Source organism: Vulpes lagopus, chromosome 13 (assembly GCF_018345385.1).
Source record: "Vulpes lagopus strain Blue_001 chromosome 13, ASM1834538v1, whole genome shotgun sequence".
Classification (NCBI taxonomy): Eukaryota; Metazoa; Chordata; class Mammalia; order Carnivora; family Canidae; genus Vulpes; species Vulpes lagopus.
Genome location: NC_054836.1, coordinates 47,106,532 through 47,130,405, shown reverse-complemented (window position 1 = coordinate 47,130,405; position 23,874 = coordinate 47,106,532). Strand labels below are relative to the sequence as shown.

General features: G+C 42.5%; 1 protein-coding gene and 1 long non-coding RNA gene across 3 annotated transcripts in view; one reads left to right on the top strand and one right to left on the bottom strand.

Moving 5' to 3' along the window:
* Positions 1-2,179: 2,179 nt before the first annotated feature.
* LOC121474744 lies at positions 2,180-20,814 on the bottom strand. Of its 2 annotated transcripts, none has more exons than XR_005983502.1 (3): positions 20,710-20,814; positions 14,691-14,900; positions 2,180-2,238 (listed from the first exon to the last, which is right to left on the bottom strand). It is a non-coding gene; the product is annotated as an uncharacterized LOC121474744 (long non-coding RNA). The 2 variants fall into 2 exon arrangements; XR_005983503.1 differs by having other exon boundaries at positions 20,561-20,742.
* HERPUD2 (HERPUD family member 2) overlaps positions 20,705-23,874 on the top strand; it is a 35,113-nt gene continuing 31,943 nt past the window's right edge. Inside the window, exon 1 of the mRNA XM_041727840.1 lies at positions 20,705-21,973. Coding sequence (XP_041583774.1) covers positions 21,827-21,973 — 147 coding nt within the window. The 5' untranslated portion in view covers positions 20,705-21,826. The remainder of the gene's footprint in view (positions 21,974-23,874) is intronic.

Below are 23,874 nucleotides of genomic sequence, written 5' to 3'. Positions count from 1 at the left end.
GAAACTGAGCCATTTATGTTAGATTTCTAGAATTCCTTTCCTCTGAAGGAATGATTCAGGGCTAAAGTAGAATTTTTAAAACAATGACTGTCATTCAAAAGTTATATGCTCAACCTAGCAAATGAAAAGGGACAGCAAAAAAAAAGAGAAAGATGGGGATAGGAGATTGAAAAGGAACCAAGAGCACAGAAGAAAGTGATAGGTTTGGGGTTGAAAAACATAGACTTAAAGAAAGCAGGAAGGAGAAGAAGCTTATCATAAATGCATGGAATGCAAATGTAATGGCATCTAGAAATAAAAATCGAGGTCAGGTTTCTAAATTCTGATTAGATCCAAGATGTAGATCTGTGATTCCAGGGAGATTCCAAAGAATCTTTAAGGATTCCTTATTCAGAGGCTAATGTTGCATCTCTGTGGTTTATTTCTGTCTCTATTCGTGAGTCTTTACCAGAACACAGTGACATCTCTTAGCAGGAGAAGCTACCTTGTTCCAAAAGACGTTGTTTTCTCCCTTTCCAAAAGAAGACCGAGTTCCTGTCTAGTGGTAACTTTTCTTGTTTTTACTGGAATTATTTTATTATAGGACTCTGAAAATAATAGCTATGAAAGCTAAGCTGTCACAAATGAAGAATTTTTGGTCCTGATTTAAAACATTGGAGTAGGAAATGATGAAACATGAAAAAGTAAAATAAAGCTTCCCCCCCTCCCTTCCTCGGCAAATCAAATGCCCATTTATCAAAGAACACAAGAAAATACTGCATACACGAGCAAAACTGTTTCTAAATAAAATGTCGAGAGTGTAAATGCTGCATCAGTTCCTAATTAAGCATTCTGTAAATAAAACCTTACTCTTCATCTTCGGTTTTATTGGAAACTTCCACCATTGGAGATAGTGAATGCAGTGAAACAGTAGAGCCACCCAGTGGCTAATGTGGTTAACCGCAGCAATAGTGCATTTCAAGGTTCATTCTGTTTCCTGTCCTACAAATGAATATATTTTCCTCATGAAAATATAACACTAAGTGACTCGAAGAAGAAATTTAATAACGTGATAGTAAATATGAAATCCATAACTTGAATATCACCCTCAAACTAGGTCTTCATATAAAAGACTGAAGAATTTGTAAGGAAGCAACTTTTTAAAATAAAAGTTACCTAGTTTCTTAAAAGAAGTAGTTTTTTAAACCACTAAAGTAGGTTTTTAGTACCTCTTTTGATTTTCGAGAATATTCAAAATTAAAAGTTAAAACATGAAATTAACTTAAAGCCTGAGAATGTCTGACTCCACCCAAATTGTCAATAAACGAAATACATTAATATTTTAAAATATAAGGGCTTATTGAAAAGAACTGTTTGTCCTTATAAAATGTATAATTTTATTTAAAAATAGGAAAGGCCAAAATTGAGAATAATGCCAACAAGTCTTGCTGCTGAATCTAAAAGATAAGTGAGCTTTCAAAAGTTATGCTAAAAAATAACTTTTTTTCTTATCAAAATAGTAAAACAAGTTTATTTAGAAAAATTAGAAAACATGAATAGGCATAAAGAAGTAATATCTTCACCACAATTTCACTATTAATATTTTGGTTAATGCATTTCCAGAAATTGGTCTTCATATATGGATTATATAATTTTTAAAATTTATTCAAGAGGGACACTCAGAGAGAGACAGAGACTTAGGCAAAGAGAGAAGCAGGCTCTCCTCAGGGAGCCTGATGTGGGACTCAATCCGAGGGCAGATGCTCAACCACTAAGCCACCCAGGTGTCCCTGGATTATATAATTTTTAAGTAAAAGAGATTTTACTGTTTTTGCAGTTTGTTTTTCACCTTATGCCACGGACCACTTCTATCTCAGTACATATTTACCTGTATGAAATTTTTAAAAAGCTGTCTAGGAAAAAAAAAAGCTGTATAGTATTCCAGCTATGGTTGTGCTATGCTTTAACCAAACCCTTAGTATGATCTAGAATCATTCTTACATCCTTTTTAAACTAAGAAAGAATTATTTAAAGTGAATAACCAAGTAGGTATATTTTACAACAGTTTTTATTTTTATTTATTTTTAAAAATATTTTATTTACTTATTCATGAGAGACACACACAGAGAGAGGCAGAGACACAGGCAGAAGGAGAAGCAGGCTCCATGCAGGGAGCCCGACGCAGGACTCAATTCCAGGACTCCAGGATCATGCCCTGGGCTGAAGGTGGTGCTAAACCACTGAGCCACCTGGGTTGCCCTGCAACAGTTTTTAAATTGTGAAATAGAACATAACAGAGAAAAGAATACATTCGACTTAAACATTTTAACAGTTATAAAGTAAACAACTGTGTATCTACCACCCAAGTAAAGAAATAGAACATTACTGGCCCTACCCCTTCCTGATTACAGCCCTCTTTTAAAATTTTGATATCCATTATTAAATTGCACCCCCAGAAATGTGGAATTCATTTACGCTCCTGCTAGCAGGACATCAGGTGTCCACCTGAGAGAACAGTCATGAAGTAACTGCAATTTGTTGGTCTATGAACCCAATAGTAAAAACTCAGATGGGAATGACATCACATGTCACATTGGCCATGATATTTTCCTGTTTAAAGTAAATTTAAAATAATAGCAAATTCTACATTCTCAGGAAGAAATACATGAAGTAAAGCATATCTCCATGTCTGTTTTTAGATTTCTCTCATCCTTTACTGTCCTAGTACATTCCTAATTCCTTAAACTTAGTGGCTTAAACACTGAATACCCGGCAGCTCCTAGGGATCCCTCCAGTAGATGGTGATAATTTTCAGTGCTTTGTTATGTTCAGCAGAAATCAAACTGACTTGTGTTTTAAAATTCAGGTTGTCTAATAGGGAGATTATGTGATCTTAAATGAGTTTTAGGTTTCTGTAACAATTAGCTGTGAACTCTTAATGTAGCTAATGTTTATAAAAATTTTATAGTCAAAATTATTTATTTTTATTTTTGTAGGGTGTGTCAAAACATGTAGTATTTGCTTTTTGAAATATGTTTGCCTAGAGTTGTAAAATATTCTGTGACTCAGAAATTGCAAAGTCCTTTTTGCATTGTAAAAATTAATACTACCAGCATGTCAAAAGAAAAATGGTTTGCATTTGTAATATAAAGTAAAATTGTATTTACTGTATATTATGGAATTTTAAATTTGCACTAAATAGAAGACTTTAAAGGTTAAAAAAAAAACACTGTATGTTTGATACCTATACAGTATTTGGAAATGTAACTCAGTTTTGAATTTCAGCTCTCTTCTACTGTGATATTTCATACACACATCTTGGGCCTTTACTGACCTATGAGGGAAGCCCCACCCACCTAAGTAGGAGTCTACTACAAGTGCAACATCGTTTGGATATAGGCATGGGCTGTAGTTCAAAATATTTTCTCATTTTACGTGTCCTTTCCCTTGGGTTGGTAACTTCTTGATGTCAGACTAATATAGCGCTGGATGCTGAAGAGGCTTTAAGATGAGAAGGGCTCATTAGAGGAAAACAGCACAGCCTACTTTTATTGGTATGGGGCCTGGATCTCCAAACTATATGTATGAATGTATGTAGATGTATGGGGTGTACGTGTGTATGTATACATACATATATACCCCATATGCTTAGAATTTACTTCCCTTTGGTCAATCCGGATATATCAATCAAATAGGAAGTTAATCTTTTCCTATATAAAAGAATAGTCTGATACCTGTTTGGGCTGGCTTTGGTAATTAAAGTATAATAACAAATAGTGCCATGAAATAAATGAGTGAAATCTTTTTATGAAAATGTATTTTAAACATATGGTAGTGACAAAATATTGAAGTTAACACATTTTTAATTTCCCTTTCTGAATCTGGTGGATTAAACAAGTTGTTTTCAAGAGAAAGAAAAATGGGTATAATTAATTATTGATGTCTTGGTATAGAGACTTGATGTCTTTGGTGATTACCCTGTAATTACGGTAAGTGAATGACTAACAACTGAGTAGCTAAAAGTGATGTAATAGTTTTATTTGGAAATAAAACTATAAAATGCCAGGAATGATCTCTTTCTGTAACTATTTAAACTCATGATTAAAAACTTAAGATGTCAATTTAAAAATTCATGAAGGGTTTTATAGTTAAAAAATGATTTTGGAGTGGTAAGAACAGAAATTTTTGAAGATTACTATTTTAAGGTCCTAAGGCTCACCTGTAGCCAAGTGAAAAGGTTTCTAGATAATTTGGCCTTTCAGGTCAGAAAATGATACCCTCTTCCTTCTCCTTCTTTCTCTTTCCTTCCTCTTTTCCCTTCCCTTCCCCTTTCTTCTTTTCCTTCTCCTCTTTTTCTTGTCTTTCTCCGCCTCCCTCTTCTCATCTTTCTTCTTCTTCTCCTCCTCTTCCTTCTTCATCATCATCAGCAGCAGCAGCAATTCTCATTGAGGGCTTAAAATGTGGCAGCAGTCTGCATGCCTTATCTCTTTTAACCCTCACAGCACTCATGAGGTAGAAATTACTATCCTTATTTTATATTCAAAGGTACTATTACTCCCAGAGGTTAACTCACTTGCCCAAGATCATACAGGTAATAAATGATAGAGCCACATTTGAGCACAGGTTGATCTAACTGCAGAGCTTAAGCTCTTCACTACTCCTACCTTGTTGCACAGAGTGTCAGAGGAATAGAGGGCACATATTGGCTAGCCTTGCCTTCTACATGTGTATTTTCTCTGGCGACTAGTTTAATGGACAGGATTCAAGGGTTTGAGATCCTGGGTCCCAGGTAGCTCTTACATCCTTTTCACCAAAGATAGACTAGTAATCTAAAGGGGGGAAAATGAATTCCTAGTAGAAGGAGAGTATTTGAAGGTGCTCCGATGTCCCCACTGTCCTGAAAATTCTGCCTTTCTTACTCCTTTCTGATTGTCCTCAATTGAAAACAAACCAACTTTAAGGAAGATAGGAATTTGAATCCCAGGTCTTAATTTGATTTTTGTTTTCAACTCCTGGTAACTGAAAGTAGGTTTTGATAGGAAACAGGTTAGAAAGGACATTAGGTCACTGGACAGTGGTGGGTAGGTCTGAGAGAAAGGAGAAAGAAGGATGCAGTAAAGGGGAGATATGAGAGAAAGTAAAACTTACTTCACAATCAAGTTTACATTTACATTTATAGATTGAAAGAAGTGTAAAGACGATATAGGTCATGCATATAATGGATGTATTGTTTTTGTCTACCAATAGCCCCTCTAAGAAAATCACCTCTCCAAATCCATAGGTACTAGGAGGGCTGTCATTTACAGTGTTTTGAGGTGTGCCACCCATGAACATGTGACCATGTTGGACCAATAAGAGTGCTACACCTTCATGGACATTATGATTCATCTAGGGTAGGTATCAGAGCCAAGCAAGGATATTCAGAATCTTTCAATGAGATTTGATATATGGAAGTTATTAAGTCTTAAAGATGTAGGCTTCAGATCTCCTGTGAGAGAAAGCCCAAGAAGGAATGATACCAATACATTATTGGGTAAGCAAAAAATGGAAGAGAGAACTGAGTCCAGACATGCCTTTTTGATAGTTAGTATCACTTGCAACAAAATAGACAAAGTGGCATATTTTCAGAAAATTTCAAAATGTTGATGACTACACCTTTTATATATACAGCTGAACTAAAGCAAGTTAAAAATAAAATAATGCCAAATTCTTATTTTCACTTCAAATTTTATTTCAAAAAAAAAAATCAAAAAAAAATTTTTTATTTCAATTGATTTTAAAATATAATGGCCAGTGAATATCAAGAGTGACAAAATGTTCAGTTCCTTTGACTTAGCAATCATTCTCTTAGGAATATGTTTCAAGAATAAGAGCTAAGCATACCAAGATATTTATAGGAGCATTATTTTTAATAATGAACTATTGTGAAATCACCTATCACTTGAAAGAAACAACTAAGTAAAATTATGGCATGTTAAAATATTATATTTTGAAACTCCAGCACTAATTAATACGATTTTGTAAAATAAAAAAGTAATCAAATAGAGCTAAAAAGAATCTACAAAAACACTTTTTAGTGAAAAAAGGCATTTCTAAAATGGTGTATTTATACTGTTATTTCAGCCTTATAAAACTATACATATGCACAAATTCATTATAAATATGTATATATACATAATGAAAATTGGAAGACATAAAAAATGATAGTTGCTAACATAGTGAGATTATAAAAAATCAGGCTAAAATTTCTTATAAAGTTAAAAAAATAAGTTTTAAATATGAGAAAATCATAGCTGAAGTTTTTTTCTGTATTTCTATGAAATAGCAATTTAGAAATGATTTCTGTTAATAATAAGTCAAAATGGAACCATGTATACAAATGGAAGTTTCTAAAGGAATTTTGGAAAAACTAGAGAACCAATATATGACTGGTGGGGAGCAAAGATCATGTCTCACATCAATCTGAGAAAAAGTACCAAATTATGCAGAATGCTCTTTTCCTTCTTTAAGCTTATTTATTTTCATTGGTTCCTTGGCTTCCTCATAAATGCGGGTGATTTATAGAGAGTGCTTCAAACTTTTCCCTTCCTGAAGTGTTACTCTATTATAAGCCTTACTTTGGGGTAAGAGTGAATTGAAGATGGTTGCGTTAACCAAAGAATGACTTTCGTAGACACAAAAGAAAAAGCCTACGAGTATATAATAATTATAGGAGATTCCAGTTACATATAAAATAACAAATAATAGATTAAAATATTGAGTTTGGCAGGGGAGTTAGCAGAAAAATGCTTGTGGTCTGGCCAATCATTAAATCACAGAGAGAAGAATTAGGTATAATGCTGAAATTTCTGTAGTTGTTTTCTCTGGGTAGACAGCAAGTTTATAGTTAATCAGGGATGCTGCTTTTAGTACCTCAGATTCTCAGCAGATGTATGAAGAGTCATGTCTGCCCATCACTTCGGAGCTTTGTGACAATTCTGTAGTCTTTTTGCTAATCTCATGGTAGATCTCTTTACTGGCCCAGATATCTATCCTTCTACCAGACACTCCACTGTCTATTATTTTTTTTAAAGATTTTATTTATTTATTCATGAGAGAGAGTGCACGAGAGAGGCAGAGACACAGGCAGAGGGAGAAGCAGGCTCCATGCAGGGAGCCCAACATGGGACTCGATCCCCGGTCTCCAGGATCACACCCTGGGCTGAAGGCAGCTCCAAACTGCTGGGCCACCCAGGCTGCCCTCCACTGTCTATTGTTGCACATATGAAAGAGCACTTGGATAGTTACACAAAAATCCTACAGAATCAGAATCTAGAAGTGGTATTAAATAGGAACAAACCCTGTCGCTCAGCGGTTTAGCGCTGCCTTCAGCCCAGGGCCTGATCCTGGAGTCCAAGGATCGAGTCCCACGTCGGGCTCCCAGCATGAGGCCTGCTTCTCCCTCTGCCTGTGTCTCTGCCTCTCTCTCTCTGTGTCTCTAATAAATAAATAAATAAATAAATAAAATCTTTAAAAAAATAAATAGGAACAAATAGTAAATGCCATAAAATTAATGGACTTTTGTAGCAACGGCTCTATCAATTACTAACTGGGTAACTTTGGGCAAATTACTCAGCTTCTCTACAGTGCTTCTCCCTTCTCTGTAAAATGAGTGTTATCATTTTAGTCGATAATATTTATTGTTATTACACAATAGGGACTGTGCTGAGCAACAGTGATAAAAAATGGTTATAGCATAGTATCTATCTAGCTTCAGGGAGCTCATAATCTAGGGAAAGAGACACACTTATCAAGAGATAACCATCACATGGTAAATGTGATAGTAGATGTCACATGAAGCACAGAGAAAGCATCTGAGAATGGGGCAAGTCTGAAAATGGGGGCCCAGGGTTTATCTTGAGGTGATTCAAAGAGATCACTATACAAAAGCCCCTACCACACTCCACATTCATAATACGCACTCTGCTAACGTTAAGTTGCTTTATTGTCATAAATGATTTTAGTTACAAACTCTTGCACCACAACTGAGCATTTTGAACTGGGCAACATCAAAGTTGTGAAACATAAATTCCTTCAGGGAGATAAAAATCCTGCACTCTGGATAGAGGGAACATTCCTCAACATCTTAAAAGCCATCTACGAAAAGCTCACAGCAAATATCATTCTCAATGGGGAAGCACTGGGAGCCTTTCCCTAAGATCAGGAACAAGACAGGGATGTCCACTCTCACCACTGCTGTTCAACATAGTACTGGAAGTCCTCGCCTCAGCAATCAGACAACAAGAAGAAATAAAAGGCATTCAAATTGGCAAAGAAGTCAAACTCTCCCTCTTCGCCGATGACATGATACTCTACATAGAAAACCCAAAAGCCTCCACCCCAAGATTGCTAGAACTCATACAGCAATTTGGCAGTGTGGCAGGATACAAAATCAATGCCCAGAAGTCAGTGGCATTTCTATACACTAACAATGAGACTGAAGAAAGAGAAATTAAGGAGTCAATCCCATTTATAATTGCACCCAAAAGCATGAGATACCTAGGAATCAACCTAACCAAAGAGGTAAAGGATCTATACCCTAAAAACTATAGAACACTTCTGAAAGAAATTGAGGAAGACACAAAGAGATGGAAAAATACTCCATGCTCATGGATTGGAGGAATTAATATTGTGAAAATGTCAATGTTACCCAGGGCAATTTACACATTTAATGCAATCCCTATCAAAATACCATGGACTTTCTTCAGAGAGTTGGAACAAATTATTTTAAGATTTGTGTGGAATCAGAAAAGACCCCGAATAGCCAGGGGAATTTTAAAAAAGAAAACCATATCTGGGGGCATCACAATGCCAGATTTCAGGTTGTACTACAAAGCTGTGGTCATCAAGACAGTGTGGTACTGGCATAAAAACAGACACATAGATCAATGGAACGGAATAGAGAACCCAGAAGTGGACCCTCAACTTTATGGTCAACTAATATTTGACAAAGGAGGAAAGACTATCCACTGGAAAAAAGTCTCTTCAATAAATGGTGCTGGGAAAATTGGACATGCACATGCAGAAGAATGAAACTAGACCACTCTCTTGCACCATACACAAAGATAAACTCAAAATGGATAAAAGATCTTAATGTGAGACAAGATTCCATCAAAATCCTAGAGGAGAACACAGGCAACACCCTTTTTGAACTTGGCCACAGTAACTTCTTGCAAGATTCATCCATGAAGGCAAGAGAAACAAAAGCAAAAATGAACTATTGGGACTTCATCAAGATAAGAAGCTTTTGCACAGCAAAGGATACAGTCAATAAAACTCAAAGACAACCTACAGAATGGGAGAAGATATTTGCAAATGACATATCAGATAAAGGGCTAGTTTCCAAGATCTATAAAGAACTTATTAAACTCAACAGCAAAGAAACAAACAATCCAATCATGAAATGGGCAAAAGACATGAACAGAAATCTCACAGAGGAAGACATAGACATGGCCAACACGCACATGAGGAAATGCTCTGCATCACTTGCCATCAGGGAAATACAAATCAAAACCACAATGAGATACCACCTCATACCAGTGAGAATGGGGAAAATTAGCAAAGCAGGAAACCATAAATGTTGGAGAGGATGTGGAGAAAGGGGAACCCTCCTGCACTGTTGGTGGGAATGTGAACTGGTGCAGCCACTCTGGAAAACTGTGTGGAGGTTCCTCAAAGAGTTAAAAATAGACCTGCCCTACGACCCAGCAATTGCACTGCTGGGGATTTACCCCAAAGATTCAGATGCAATGAAACGCCGGGACACCTGCACCCCGATGTTTATAGCAGCAATGTCCACAATAGCCAAACTGTGGAAGGGGCCTCGGTGTCCATCGAAAGATGAATGGATGAAGAAGATGTGGTTTATGTATACAATGGAATATTCCTCAGCCATTAGAAACGACAAATACCCACCATATGCTTCGACGTGGATGGAACTGGAGGGTATTATGCTGAGTGAAATAAGTCAATCGGAGAAGGACAAACATTCCTTCTCCGATCCAAACATATATGGTCTCATTCATTTGGGGAATATAAAAAGTAGTGAAAGGGAATAAAGGGGAAAGGAGAAAAAATGAGTGGGAAATATCAGAAAGGGAGACAGAACATGAAAGACCCCTAACTCTGGGAAACAAACTAGGGGTGGTGGAAGGGGAGGAGGGCGGGGGGTGGGGCTGACTGGGTGACGGGCACTGAGGGGGGCACTTGATTGGATGAGCACTGGGTGTTATTTTCTATGTTGGCAAATTGAACACCAATAAAAAATAAATTTATAAAAACAAATCCTGCACTCTAAGAATGAGTGTTACAAAGACTATACTCAAGAAGCTGTCCTATTACTCTCTAAAGCCTGGAATTTATTAAATTTTCTAGGTTAAAGCTGGCTTGCTCTTTCAAAGACTCCACCTAGTTGATGAACCGTAGGGAGTAATGAAGAGAAATACACAAAGAAACTAAAAAGGGTAAAAAATATGAACTCAGCCAAGATTTTTCTTAAAAACTATGGCCTTTCCCCGGCCACTGTTTTTTTTAGGATTTATTTGTTTATTTATTTATATTCATGAGACACACACACACACACACACACACACACAGGCAGAGACACAGGCAGAGGGAGAAGCAGTCTCCATGCAGGGAGCCTGACATGGGACTTGAACCCGGGTCTTCAGGATCACCCCCTGGGCTGAAGGCGGTGCTAAACTGCTGAGCCACCTGGGCTGCCCTATTTATTTATCTTAGAGAGAGAGAGAGAGAGAGAGAGAGACAGTGTGTGTGTATGTGAGCAGGGGAGAGAGAGGGATGAAGAGGGGTAAGGGGCAGAGGGAGAGGGAGATAAGTAGACTCCCTGCTGAGCCTAAGAGCAGAACCAGAACCAAAAATCACGAGTCAGATGCTTACTGACTGAGTCATCCAGGCACCCCTCCCCTGACCCCTTTCATAACTATTTAAAAACTATTATACATGTTTTTGGAATTTTCTTTTCTTTCTTTTCTTTTCTTTTCTTTTCTTTTCTTTTCTTTTCTTTTCTTTTCTTTTCTTTCTTTTCCTTTCTTTTCTTTTCTTTCTTTTTTCTTTCTTTCTTTCTTTATTTTTTTGGAACTACTTTTCAAGATAAGATTAAAAGTACAAAATCTTTGGAATGTGAAAACAATAGAATGAATGAATGAGTGAATGAGTGAGTAAATCAAATGGGTTTCTAGTGTACAGTGTTTGAAATACTTGACTTAAGTGCCATTCTGTCTTTTCTTTATTCTTGTCAGTCAAACCAATCAATTATTCTGCTGATACCACATCTGGCCTCAGAATCTTAATACAATTAACTAGGAAGCCACTACCAACAGAATGAAATTGCCGTATTTCCTGAAAGTAAAATGCGAGGGATGGTAGAGAGTGTGAAGAAAGAGGCTGAGGTTGTCCTTAGAATGGCACAGTGAAAAATAGGCACTAATAAGGGGTGTAGGCATGCACACCTGCTAGGGTGGGGTCCCTCTTCTTGGTTCCCTGGTGGCTAAACTGGGAGACTCTCAGTTGGGTCTGGGGAAAGGCCGTCGATGGGGTTTGGTGAGGGGGAAAATCTGGGGGAAATGTGAGGAAAAGTTGGAAAAGGTAGAGGAAAGGAAAGATCATGTCAAATTGCTGTTTGTCTTTTGCAAGTTGCTCCCAGCCCCACTTTGATATAACAGATTACATGCGTTCCCTCCCTTTCCTCTTCTTTTTGGCCGAGGCATGAACTGGGGTGCAGAAGGGCCTGAGGCTCTCCCCCTACCTATTGTGTCTTATAGTCACTTGTGTGCTTATTTTTTCCTACTAAACTGCAGACTCCTTGAAGGCAAATATACCTTGTTCTTCTTTGTGTCCTAACAGTGACTAGCACAATCATAATTACGTAATGGGTAGGCATTATTTTTGCGGTTGAGCTAAGAATCCACATGCCTCTCTGCAGATAATGGCCTCTGATTCAAAACATACTGTGTCCTAGAAAACACGCCCATCCTCTCAGGGTGCTGTGTCCCATCTGGCACTGTAACTAGGGAATTCGTCCCAGTGCATCCCTTTCAGCCATACTTGGTCTACAAATGAGAGCGACCACAGAGCTTTACAAGCATGTGGGTGCTCCCCTCACTAATGTGTTTCTCAATGTCTTAGTGTTTTCTGGGTCTGTTCATGGAATGTTAGAGGGGGTGAGAGGGTGTGTAGATAACACATGATACAGTTTAACATTCCTATCTCCCTAGGACCTTGGATTCCTTTATCTACATCATGCCAGGAAAGCTCTGGTATCTCAGTTTTATTAAATGTAGGTCATGGTTGAGTCTAGGTTTAAATCAATCAATCAATCGTGAGAGCCACCTTCAGTTTTATGAACTCACACATTTACTCTGGAATCTCTAGTAAGTACGCTCATACTGAATAATTTGTCCTGATTTAGTGCTATATTTCACCCTCCTCAGTCTGACACTCTTAGAATATATTGCCATGCATAGTCCCAATTTCTGCTGACACAGGTTACCAAAGGCTTGCCATTTTTTTGGTGTGTAAGCTATTTATTCCTGAGTCATAGTGTGTACCTGTCCCCATGAATCACGCTGAGATTTAACCCTAGTTGTAGGTCTAGCAGCAATAAGGGATGGTGATGGTGGGTCTTGAGGAGAATAAACATCGCCTTTTAAGGAATCTGACACTGATGAGATAATCACAGAGTTTTTAAGCAATAAGGCAAGTCTCCAGAGGATAGGTTACTTTCATTAACGGAGGAGACTTAGAGTGACTTGTAGTTTCAAGAACGTCAGTTTCATCTGGGTCTAAGCAGGTGTCCCCGTTTCAACTTCAGGATCCAAGTTTTTCCCATTCAGTATCCTAACTTTTAAGCGAAAATTTTGATGAGATTGTGAATTCAATTATTGCTATAATTTAATGACTCTTAAAATGTTGCATTTGATTTTCATCATTATCATCCTTGTTTCTGCAAGAACTAAAAGATTCTTCTATAGCTATCATGGAAACATTCTGGTCTTTTTTTTTTTTTTTTTAACATTCTGGTCTTATACTGTGACTAGAACTGGGAGTTCAAAGACATGAATTTGTCATTTTCTTTCTATAAGTGCTAAGGTACACTCAGAAGACTCTGTTCCACACCATTGTCCTGATGGAGATCTTAACTGTCCTAATGGTCAAGTGCAGCAACACTTGAGCAATCCCTTGCTACAGTTGGCATGTCATCATCATCCACCACAAATGATAGTTTAATTGTAATGCCCTTATTTCATTTCCCACTGAAGGGAGCTCAGCCAAAGGGCATGACCAAAGCGATTCTTAAATTCTTTGTATGTTTATCTCCTGCGACCACTATTGATGTCAATCCTGTATATCAGGGTCCAATCAAGAGAGAAATCAAACAATATTTTGAACAGGGAAGGTTAAATATAAAAAAATATTCCTTATAAAAGGGAACTGGAAGGATAAAAAGACGGTTAGTAGGAGCAAAGTGAATTCTAAAGAATATAGGAAAATCAGATAAGGGATCATCTAATGCTCTTAGGCCTGAGATTGACCCTTGTTAAAGAAGTCCAGTGACTATGGATCATTTGAATTCAGAGGGGCTTGCTGAAGGTGCAAGGCTGCCTAAGGGGTGTGAGGGGCAGCTGTTTCTGGAGGGTGTTGTATTGGTGGTGTTCCACTGTGAAGCCACTTGTGAAGCTGTTCATGAGGGATGGCTGCAAGGTCACCTGAGAGGGCTCCTGGAGAAGTTGCTCACAGAGGATGCTACATAGCACAAGCCTCCAGGCACTGTGGAAACCCAGAGCTGCAGAAGCCATGTATGCTGCATGAGCCTACCTAAAGAAGCATATGACACTACACAGGTAGATACCTCTTCTTTGTCCAGTGTCCCTGTAGTGCCCTCTACTGACAAAACTTAGTTTAATGACAGCTAGAGGAGAAATCTATATACAGGGTTTATCTGTATTACCACAAAGCAGGCAATGAAGAGTATTTTTGGGCTTGAGGTAAAATCTTGATAGTTGGCTCAATAACCCACTTTCTTTAACTGGAAAAACCTTACAGTGAGGATTGGATTTTATTGTAAGGGCATTACAATTAAACTATCAATAAAACTATTGGATTTTATTGGATTTCAGATGGCATTACAAATGGCCCCTTTGAGGAGCTGATAAAAACCATGGGCTCTCCCTCTGGATAAATGCACATGTGTACATTAAAAGTGCACAGTTTTGTAGATGATTCAAGGTATATCTCTGAACCCAGATTAAGAGATTAGACCACAGGTAAGGCCTAATGACTATTCTCCAGGTTCAATTTAATGATTATTCTTAACTTTAATTGAATGTAGAATAGCAAATGCAATATCCCCAAATTCGACTAGATTTGCTTTTTAGTAACAAATATAAACATTTATAAACATTTGAGAAATATAGCCAATAGTGTTAAGGATAGTTCTAATTTTAGGGGGAGAAAATTAGTGAAAGGTCTCTGGGGAAAGAAAGAATATCAGAGGAAAGGCGAGCAGTTGTGAAACAACTGCAAGACTATTACTGGGATTTGGGCTTGGGTGGCTGTATATAGAAGAAATGGGGGTGTCTATTACGACCTGCTATGCTTTGGTGAGGTACATTATGGTAGCTGGCTTCTAATATGAGACTGATGGTCCTTACCTCCTGGTATTCATGCTTGTATGTGCACTCCTCCCACATGGACTTAGGTCAGGGATAGTTTCTGTGACCAACAGAACACCATGGAAGTAACAGCGTGTAATTTCCAAGATAAAAGGTATTGCTGCTTCTGCCTTTGTCTTTTGGACCCCTCATTCTGGGGGAATCCTGCTGCCATGTTGTGAGGACACTCAAGCAGTCCTGTGGAGAGACCTATATGGGGGGAAGTGAGACTTCACACAAATAACCAGTCCAGCTTGTCAGCCTTACAAGTGAGCCACTTTGGAAGAAGGAATTTTAGTCAGTCCCAACATGGCCTTCAGGTAACTGAATGCCACCTGAAATCTTGGCTACAATTTCATGAGAGACTCAAACCAAACCCACCAAATAACCTGCTCTCAAAATTCTGTCCCACAGTTTTGGGTGTATATTGTTTTACAGCAATAGACCAATCCATACATTTAGGTAAAAATTCTCTAAATGGTAAAAAGTATAAGGTATTTGTCCCCCACCTCCCTCCCCTGCCTCGCTTCTCTGATCACCTAAAGAAATCATTGAGATGTCATTTGGCTACAATTTTCTCCAAGGACTGTCATAAGTAAGTCGCTAGATTGAATTATCAGAGAGAGACTTCAGTCTTAGGCAAATGGTCACTCTAAGTATTGACTGGATATATAGGTTATGAAAAGCAGAAATCCAACTGTAAACCAGTTTATGAAGATTTCTACTAATACACAAACTAACAGAAATACAGGTGTGTCCTTATGAAGACTACCCTAGGGAAATCATGTGTCTAAGTGCTTATTGCAGTCACCATAATTGATGAGGGTTATACAAACTACTGTGTCCAAAGGTGAGTTAGTATTCAGGGTGATCTGGTAACTGTTCTTAAGGATTGTTAAGGATCTGGGCCTATTTCATCTGGAGAAATCACAGAGAGCATTTAATAGTTATCAATTTGAAGAGCTGGGATGTGGTGTAAGAGTAAATGTATTTTAGATTTATCAAGAAGAGAAAAGTTGCCTCATGACAAATTATAGGAAGGCAGATTCTAATTCACTTATACTAACTATGGCTACTTAACAACAGGTTTTGCTGTAGTGAAAACAACAGTGTTCCTTCTCCTTAGAAGGGTTCAAGCCAAAGTTGGCTGACTGCCCTTCAGAGATGTGGTAATATTGGCAGTACTTGGAAAACTGATCTAGGTAACCTCTAAGATGTTGCTTTTTTAAAATTATTTATTTATTTATGATAGTCAACACACAGAGAGAGAGAGAGGCAGAGACATAGGCAGAGGGAGAAGCAGGCTCCATGCACCGGGAGCCCGACGTGGGACTCGATCCCGGGTCCCCAGGATCGTGCCCTGGGCCAAAGGCAGGCGCTAAACCGCTGCGCCACCCAGGGATCCCTAAGATGTTGCTTTTGAAAGCCTTCTCCTCCTGAATGTGTCTTGGTATGTATCTTTACCATGTAAGTATGAGAATATCTTTAAATAAGAAAGTTCAGTGGGAAAAGTCTGCATTATAGAGGAGTCAGAACTAGCTGAGTGACTTTGGGCAAGACACTTAGCATTTCTGAGCTTCACTGTTCTCACTACCTCTCAGGGTTGTTCTGAGAACTCATTAGATGACACATCCCTCAAATCACCCACTTGGCACTTAGTGCATGTGTGCTTTTCTTCCTTCCATTTTCTACAATATGGTTTATAATCAAACATCTGGGACCAATTAAGATTTTGAAAGTGTAGTGTTGAAACGAGCTAATTTTCCTAGGCTTCAAATGTAGGATTTCATTGTTTTTAAACAATGAACCTGATTAAGATTTGATTGGATACTTTGTGGCACAGTGTCTTAAAAAAAAAAAAAAGGCAAGTTTGGTATAAGTGGAAATAGAAGGAATCAGAAACCAGATGGCCAAAATCATTTTTGAAATTTGCAACTGCAAGATCATCACTTGACTAAAGTCTTTCCTCTCTAGATTTAAAAAAACCCCACAACAACAAAATACCCAAATATCACAAACTATATTATTCAACATCATAAAGAATTTTACCATCCTGGAAGATATTCCAAATTTCAGTTACGAAAAGTTCAGTAACAAGCACTTTATTTTCTTTAGGTTTTTAGAAGAAACTGGAATTTCACAGAATGAGTCAATATACCCTTTTCTAGCTATCCTCTTTCTCATCTCAAAGATGAAAAGAATTGGAAGTAAATAAATGTCCCACAAATACTGGAAATCAATTCATACTATTTACAAAGAATTTTCTTTAGATTTGTTTTATTTTGCTAACAAAACTACCTCATCACTCTGAACTACTGAATTAACTACTAGAATTATGTATACTGAATAGTTAATATTGTTCAAGTAGATTTAGTCCTAAGAACTACAAATCGTTTATTATCTATTAGCATCACACTTGTAAGTATTCTCATTGGAGGTTATCTTTAAGCAATAAGTGGTACAGATGTGCAGCTGTTCTTTTGCATTTCCATTTATCTGCAACATGTACGATAATCTTTTTTTAAATTTTTTATTTATTTATTTTTTTTTATGATAGTCACAGAGAGAGAGAGAGAGAGAGGCAGAGACACAGACAGAGGGAGAAGCAGGCTCCATGCACCGGGAGCCCGATGTGGGACTCGATCCCGGGGCTCCAGGATCGCGCCCTGGGCCAAAGGCAGGCGCCAAACCGCTGCGCCACCCAGGGATGTATGATCGCCCCATGTACGATAATCTAAAGGGGCAGCTCAATGCTCATAGCAGCCTTTAAGTAACTGCAACCTTGCATCACCTAAATGCTAACAATTTTTTCTACCCCACATTCCAAGGTAAACACAATCAATATTTTGAGGACCACTCCTTCATATGCTGTTCTACACACACATATACTTAACAAAAATGGGATCACATTTCAGCATCATTTATTATGGCCAAATTCAGCAGCAGCACAAGCATTTCTAGGCACTTAAATCAGGTGGCTGTGAAATTTAAAAAAAAATCATTTTTGTTTATATCATCTTTATACCCATATATTTCAATCTGTTCAATGTTCATTACCTTTTTAAATGCTTTTGTCCATATTAGTGAACTTCAGTTTTATTTTTTTTTTTTTAATTTTTTTTTTTTTTTTAATTTATTTATGATAGTTACAGAGAGAGAGAGAGGCAGAGACACAGGCGGAGGGAGAAGCAGGCTCCATGCACCGGGAGCCTGATGTGGGATTCGATCCTGGGTCTCCAGGATCGCGCCCTGGGCCAAAGGCAGGCGCCAAACCGCTGCGCCACCCAGGGATCCCTGAACTTCAGTTTTAAATAGTGAGATACGGGACGCCTGGGTGGCTCAGCGGTTGAGCACCTGCCTTTGGCTCAGGGCGTGATCCCGGGATCCCGGATCGAGTCCTGCATCGGGCTCCCTGCGAGGAGCCTGTTTCTCCCTCTGTCTGTGTCTCTGCCTCTCTCTCTGTCTGTGGCTCTCATGAATAAATAAATAAATCTTTCAAAAAATAAGGCAGCCCCGGTGGTGCAGCGGCTTAGCGCCGCCTGCAGCCCAGGGTGTGATCCTGGAGACCCTCGATTGAGTCCCACGTCAGGCTCTCTTCATAGTGCCTGCTTCTCCCTCTGCCTGTGTCTCTGCCCCCTCCCCCCCTCTCTCTGCATCTCTCTGAATAAATAAAATCTTTAAAAAAATAGTGAGATGCACATTCTGCCTTAATAATTATTAATAATTATCTCACTAAAAATGCATATTTCATAGTGCCAAGTGAGATGACCACATTACTCAGTCTGAGTCACAGGCATAAGTGACAAGAATTGCCTGGTTAGGTGGTGGTAGCTAACAGGAGGTTGTGAAACCTGCTGGCTCAAACAGGTAGTGGACAAAAAAGAAGTCTTTGGACGGACAGCTTGGGACTTACATGGTCCCACAATGATGCCATAAAGGATCTAGCCTCTTTCAATTGTTCTGCTCTGCCATCCCTGGAATGCAAGCCTCTGTTCTGCTTGTTGCTTCACGACTGAACTACGGCTGCTGCACCTCTGGCATCATATTCCTCAAGCAAGGACAGGCTGAGCTCCGGCCTGCAGACCATGCCCATCTAAGAGCCTTCATGAGGGGATCCCTGGGTGGCGCAGCGGTTTGGTGCCTGCCTTTGGCCCAGGGCGTGATCCTGGAGACCCGGGATCAAATCCCACATCTGGCTCCCAGTGCATGGAGCCTGCTTCTCCCTCTGCCTGTGTCTCTGCCCTCTCTCTCTCTGTGACTATCATAAATAATAAAAAAAAAAAATTAAAAAAAAAAAAGAGCTCTCGTGAGAGAGCCAGTGGCAACTTCATCTTTTGTCTCATTGGCTAGACCTGCGTCAAACGGCTACCCCTAGATATAAAGGGGTCTGAAAAAGTATTTTTAGCTAGAATTAAGTTAAAGTTCCACTAGGATGACCAAGTACGAGGTAGAAAGAGACCAGGGTCTGCTGCAGAAAACCTGAGTCATAGCACGCTGTCCTCAATAGGCGACAAAAAATGATGCTCTTATTGCCGAAGAGCGTTCAGAGGGTACGGCTAGGATGTGATGGGTACTCCAACGGAGGAAGTGAACGAAGTCAGGGTCAAAGGGGTCCTATCATACTGCTGCATTAGCTATAGAGAGGAAGAATTTCCCCTAGGTCACTAACTCTATGGTAGCTAACCTTCAGACTTCTGAAGTGCAGAGGGAAAAAGACCAGCTCTTTGTATTTTCCGCTTGCCTTCTCCTGTAGGTGCAAGCCCGTGAAAATGCAGGCCCGACTTTAACTGGCTCTATTGACCCGGGGACCCACGCAGCGTCGGGCCGTGGCCATAACCTTTGCGTTCTACGCCGAAAAGCCAGAGCCATCCCTCTTCATCTCGGGAAGTACGAAACACACAGTAGGGGCTCGGTAAACACGTGCCAACTTCTGGGAGGGCCGAGAGGGAAGAGATGGCAAGCAACATCCGAGGGGCTGTCACATGCCTCAACTGTACCCCACGGCTTGCATTCGGAGCTCATCGACACGCAGTTAGGCAGCCTTGGCCGCTCAGAGAACTAAACTGAGGCTCGGAAAGGGCAGCCAGGGCCACGCGGAAAGTAGCGGCCGACCTGAGGTCTCTCGGAGAGCCTCTGCCCCCTGCGCAGTGCACCCCGCGGCCTCTCCGCGGGAGCCGGGCCCCGTACCGTGCCTTGCCGGCAGTCGACGCAAGACCTCCGGAGCGGACGTCTGATCCCGCAGCTGGAAGGTCACTAACTCCTGCAGAGACGGCTCCTAGGGTGGAGGAACGCTTCTCTCATCTTCGGGGTGCGGGCGAGACAGGGTGTGCCAGCGCCAGCTCGGCTAGCGGGGAGGCCTGGGCGCGGCTGCGGGGCGGGACCGAGCGACGGGGTCAGGGCGTCAGGCCGGCGCGCTCCGGCACCGCAGGGCGGCTGCGAGGGGACTCGGACCTCGGCCCGCGGTGCCCTAACCCTGGCGGGTGGGCGGGGCGGGCGGTGCCCTACCCTGGGCAGGCGGGAGGGGCCAGCGGTGCCCTACTCTGGGCGGGTGGGCAGGACCCGCGGTGCCCTACCCCGGGCGGTGCACTAACCCGCGCAGGTGGGAGGGGCCGGCGGTGCCCTACCCTGGGCAGGTGGTGCCCTAACCCTGGCGGGCGGTGCCCTAACCCTGGCGGGTGGGGGGGGCGGGTGGTGCCCTACCCCGGGCGGTGCACTAACCCGGGCAGGTGGGAGAGGTCGGCGGTGCCCTACCCTGGGCAGGTGGTGCCCTAACCCTGGCGGGTGGGGGGGGCGGGCGGTGCCCTAACCCTGGCGGACGGGGCGGGCGGTGCACTAACCCGGGCAGGTGGGAGGGGCCAGCGGTGCATTACCTCGGGCGGACGGTGCTGTACCCTGGGCGGGTGGTGCCCTAACCCTGGCGGGCGGTGCCCTAACCCGGGCAGGTGGGAGGGGCCGGCGGTGCCCTACCCCGGGTGGGCGGTGCCCTAACCCTGGCGGGCGGGGCGGGCGGTGCACTAACCTGGGCAGGCGGGAGGGGCCGGCGGTGCCCTACCCTGGCAGGCGGTGCCCTAACTCTGGCGGGTGGTGCCCGCGGTGCCCTACGCCGGGCGGGCGGTGCCCTAACCCGGGCAGGTGGGAGGGGCCGGCGGTGCCCTACCCCGGGCGGGAGGTGCCCTAACCCGGGCAGGTGGGCGGTGCCCTACCCCGGGCGGTGCCCTACCCGGGGCGGGCGGCTCCCGCGGGACCGCGAGGACCCGGCGTCTGGGCGGGCCCCGCGTGACGCACTTCCGGCCCGCTCCTTCCGGCTTACGGGGGCCCCAGACCTTCGTCAAAACAACAACAGAGTCGGCGCGCTCGCGCGGGCGCCGGGGCCCCGAGTCCCCGCCCTCCTGCCACCTGCGGCCGCCGCCGCCGCCCTCCGCGCCGGGTCCTGCGCCGCGCCGCCCTGTCCTGGCCGAGGGGTCGGGCGGAGAGCGGGCCGCGCCCTTTGGCCAACTTCTCCGGCGGCCACCGCGCCGCCTCGCGAGACCGGGGCCGCCGCCGCCGCCGCCGCCGCCGCGCAGCAGGAAGGGAGCGGCCCCGCGGAGGACGCCCGGCGGGACTGTGCGGCCGGCGGCCCAGGCGGGCGCGGAGGGCGGCGGCGGCGGGCCCCGCGGCCTCGGCCCAGGTACCGCTGCCCCGCGGGGCGCCCCGAGCGGCGCGGCCCCCTCGCTGGCCGCCCGGCAGCGCCGTCGCGTAGGGGCCTTGTTGCGTTTCAGCCGGGGGTCGCGGCAGGGGCGGGGCGGTGGCTCCCTCCCTCCTCATTGCTCGCTCTCTCGCGCTCTCTCTCTCTCTTCCTCCCTCCCGGCCTCTCTCCGCAGCCCGGAGCCCGGCGGAGCCCGGAGCCCGGCGGAGCCCGGACCTGGCGGGGACAGCTGCACCCACGGCCGGGCGCCCCGCCCCCGCCCCCGCCGCCGCCCCCGCCCGTCATCCTTGGTACCGGCGATGGCCTTTGTATCGCCCGATGCGCCTGTGACCGCCTGGAACACGGACTGTTAACACCCGCTTGCTGCCGTCCCCGACCGGTCGAGCCGCCAGTTACCACCTCGGCCCCTTTGGGCTCCTCCTCAGGACTCCGTTCCGCTCTGGGGGGCACCATGGACCAAAATGGGATGGAGATTCCCGTGACCCTCATCATTAAGGCGCCGAATCAGAAATACAGTGACCAGACTATTAGCTGCTTCTTGAACTGGACCGTGGGGAAACTAAAAACGCATCTGTCCAACGTGTACCCGAGCAAACCAGTAAGTGTCTAACAGCTGGGCACAGCTGCTCGGGCCAGCAACCTCTTGGTGCCATGCGCTCCCGTCGCTCTGCCCCTCCCCTCCCCTCCCCTCTGGAGTCAGGCCCCCAGCTAGACTGCGGAGTATTGTGAGTTCCGAGGTGTGTGTGTGTGTGTGTGTGTGTCCCCTAACCATCGTTAACATCTTCCTCATGAGGTTCAGTTAATTAGTAAGAGTTCTTGTACAGAAATATCAAGGGACGTAGGAATTGACAGGCATGAAAAAGGGCCGTTTTCTTTGGATTTAAGGCATTGGCCTAATATAGGAGTGACAGATGGATCCTTAAAAAAAAAAAAAAAGATAAACACTGCAACCTGTATTAAAGCTTTTATTGCTTTAGTTAGGCGTTGAGACTTTTAGAAGAACTACAGAAATAGGGCAAAAACAGGTTTAGAAAAACAACTCTTACTTGCCCTTATTTGTTAGCACTTTTGATACAAGTGTTTTTATTTTAATTTTTTAAAAAGATTTTATTTACTTATTCATGAGACACACACACACACACACACACACACACACACAGAGGTAGAGACACAGGCAGAGGGAGAAGCAGGCTCCATGCAGGGAGCCCGATGTGGGACTCGATCCAGGGTCTCCAGGATCACGCCCTGGGCCAAGGGCAGGTGCTCAACCGCTGAGCCACCCAGGCGTCCCTACAAGTATTTTTAGTAGGGGAAATAAAAACCCTGAGGTATTTAAGTACTTAGAACAAAGTAGACGGAATCCTCATTTTTTTCAGATCTTTTGTTTGAGAGTTAAGACTTACACAGGGGGTAACACATTTGTTTTAATATTTTCTGCTTTATGGAAGATTCCCTATTACATATTTGTTTTACACATTTTCAAAGGGGAAAATTGCTTTTCAGAATAGTCAGTCTTGAAAGTCATAGATTTCCATGGTACTGCTAATAACATAGCCAGATTACCATTCCTAAATATAGAAGTATATACTTACATATATAAGTGTAATTATGTGTATATATGCACACCAAGGTATATGCTCAAGCATGTGCTTATGTGAGGTCTTTATATTGTATGATTAAATCAAAAGGGACTTGGTTTACACTACGATAGATCCAAGAGTTATCACTTTTCTAAAACTTTCTCTTTTTCAAAAAGTGTCTAAGAGAAGAGTGTGAAACCCATTTGACTTCTCTGCACACAGGAGAAGCCAGCTTTTGGCAGGAGTTCTGTCCTTGTTCTAATCTCTAGTGCCCATGTGGATCATTTGCCTGCTGGAGGATAGATGAATTGCAAAATTTTCTGCATCCTTCTCCCCTAACCCACCTGCTGCTTATACACACACTTTCAGGTTTAACTGTAGCAAACCTGCTTGTTTCTTCTCTTCCAGCAAGTCCTCTCTAAGTGAATTGTAATACTGAAGTTCATTTCCAGGTTAATGAGAGTGGGTGGACCCTGGGGGTGAGGACTATGTGTTTGTTGTCTTAGAACTTCACTGAGGACTTCCAGTGGTTACTAGATTTGACAGGCTTGCATTCAAATTTATTTATCAGAACTGATTTGAAGTGTCTTAGTCGTCGAACACATCAACTGTTGAATGATACCCCACAGGTAGTCCTCAGCCTAGAAATTGGAGTACTAAAAGTTCACTTTGTAAGATGGTTATTTAGAACAGAGAACGTTTTATAATACAGGCAATATTATAATAATATATTATGAGGGAAGTGTGGGTTCTTATGACCAGCCATAAAGACTGCTTAACACTGATTCTGTGTTTAGGTGTCTCAAGGGCTATTTGATGTTTAACAGAAAATATTTCTTATTCTTGATTCTTTGCACATCTGCCGGCTGAAAGTGAGTGATTTGGAAGCAGAGTACGGTTCCAGTGCCTTGTAGAAGCA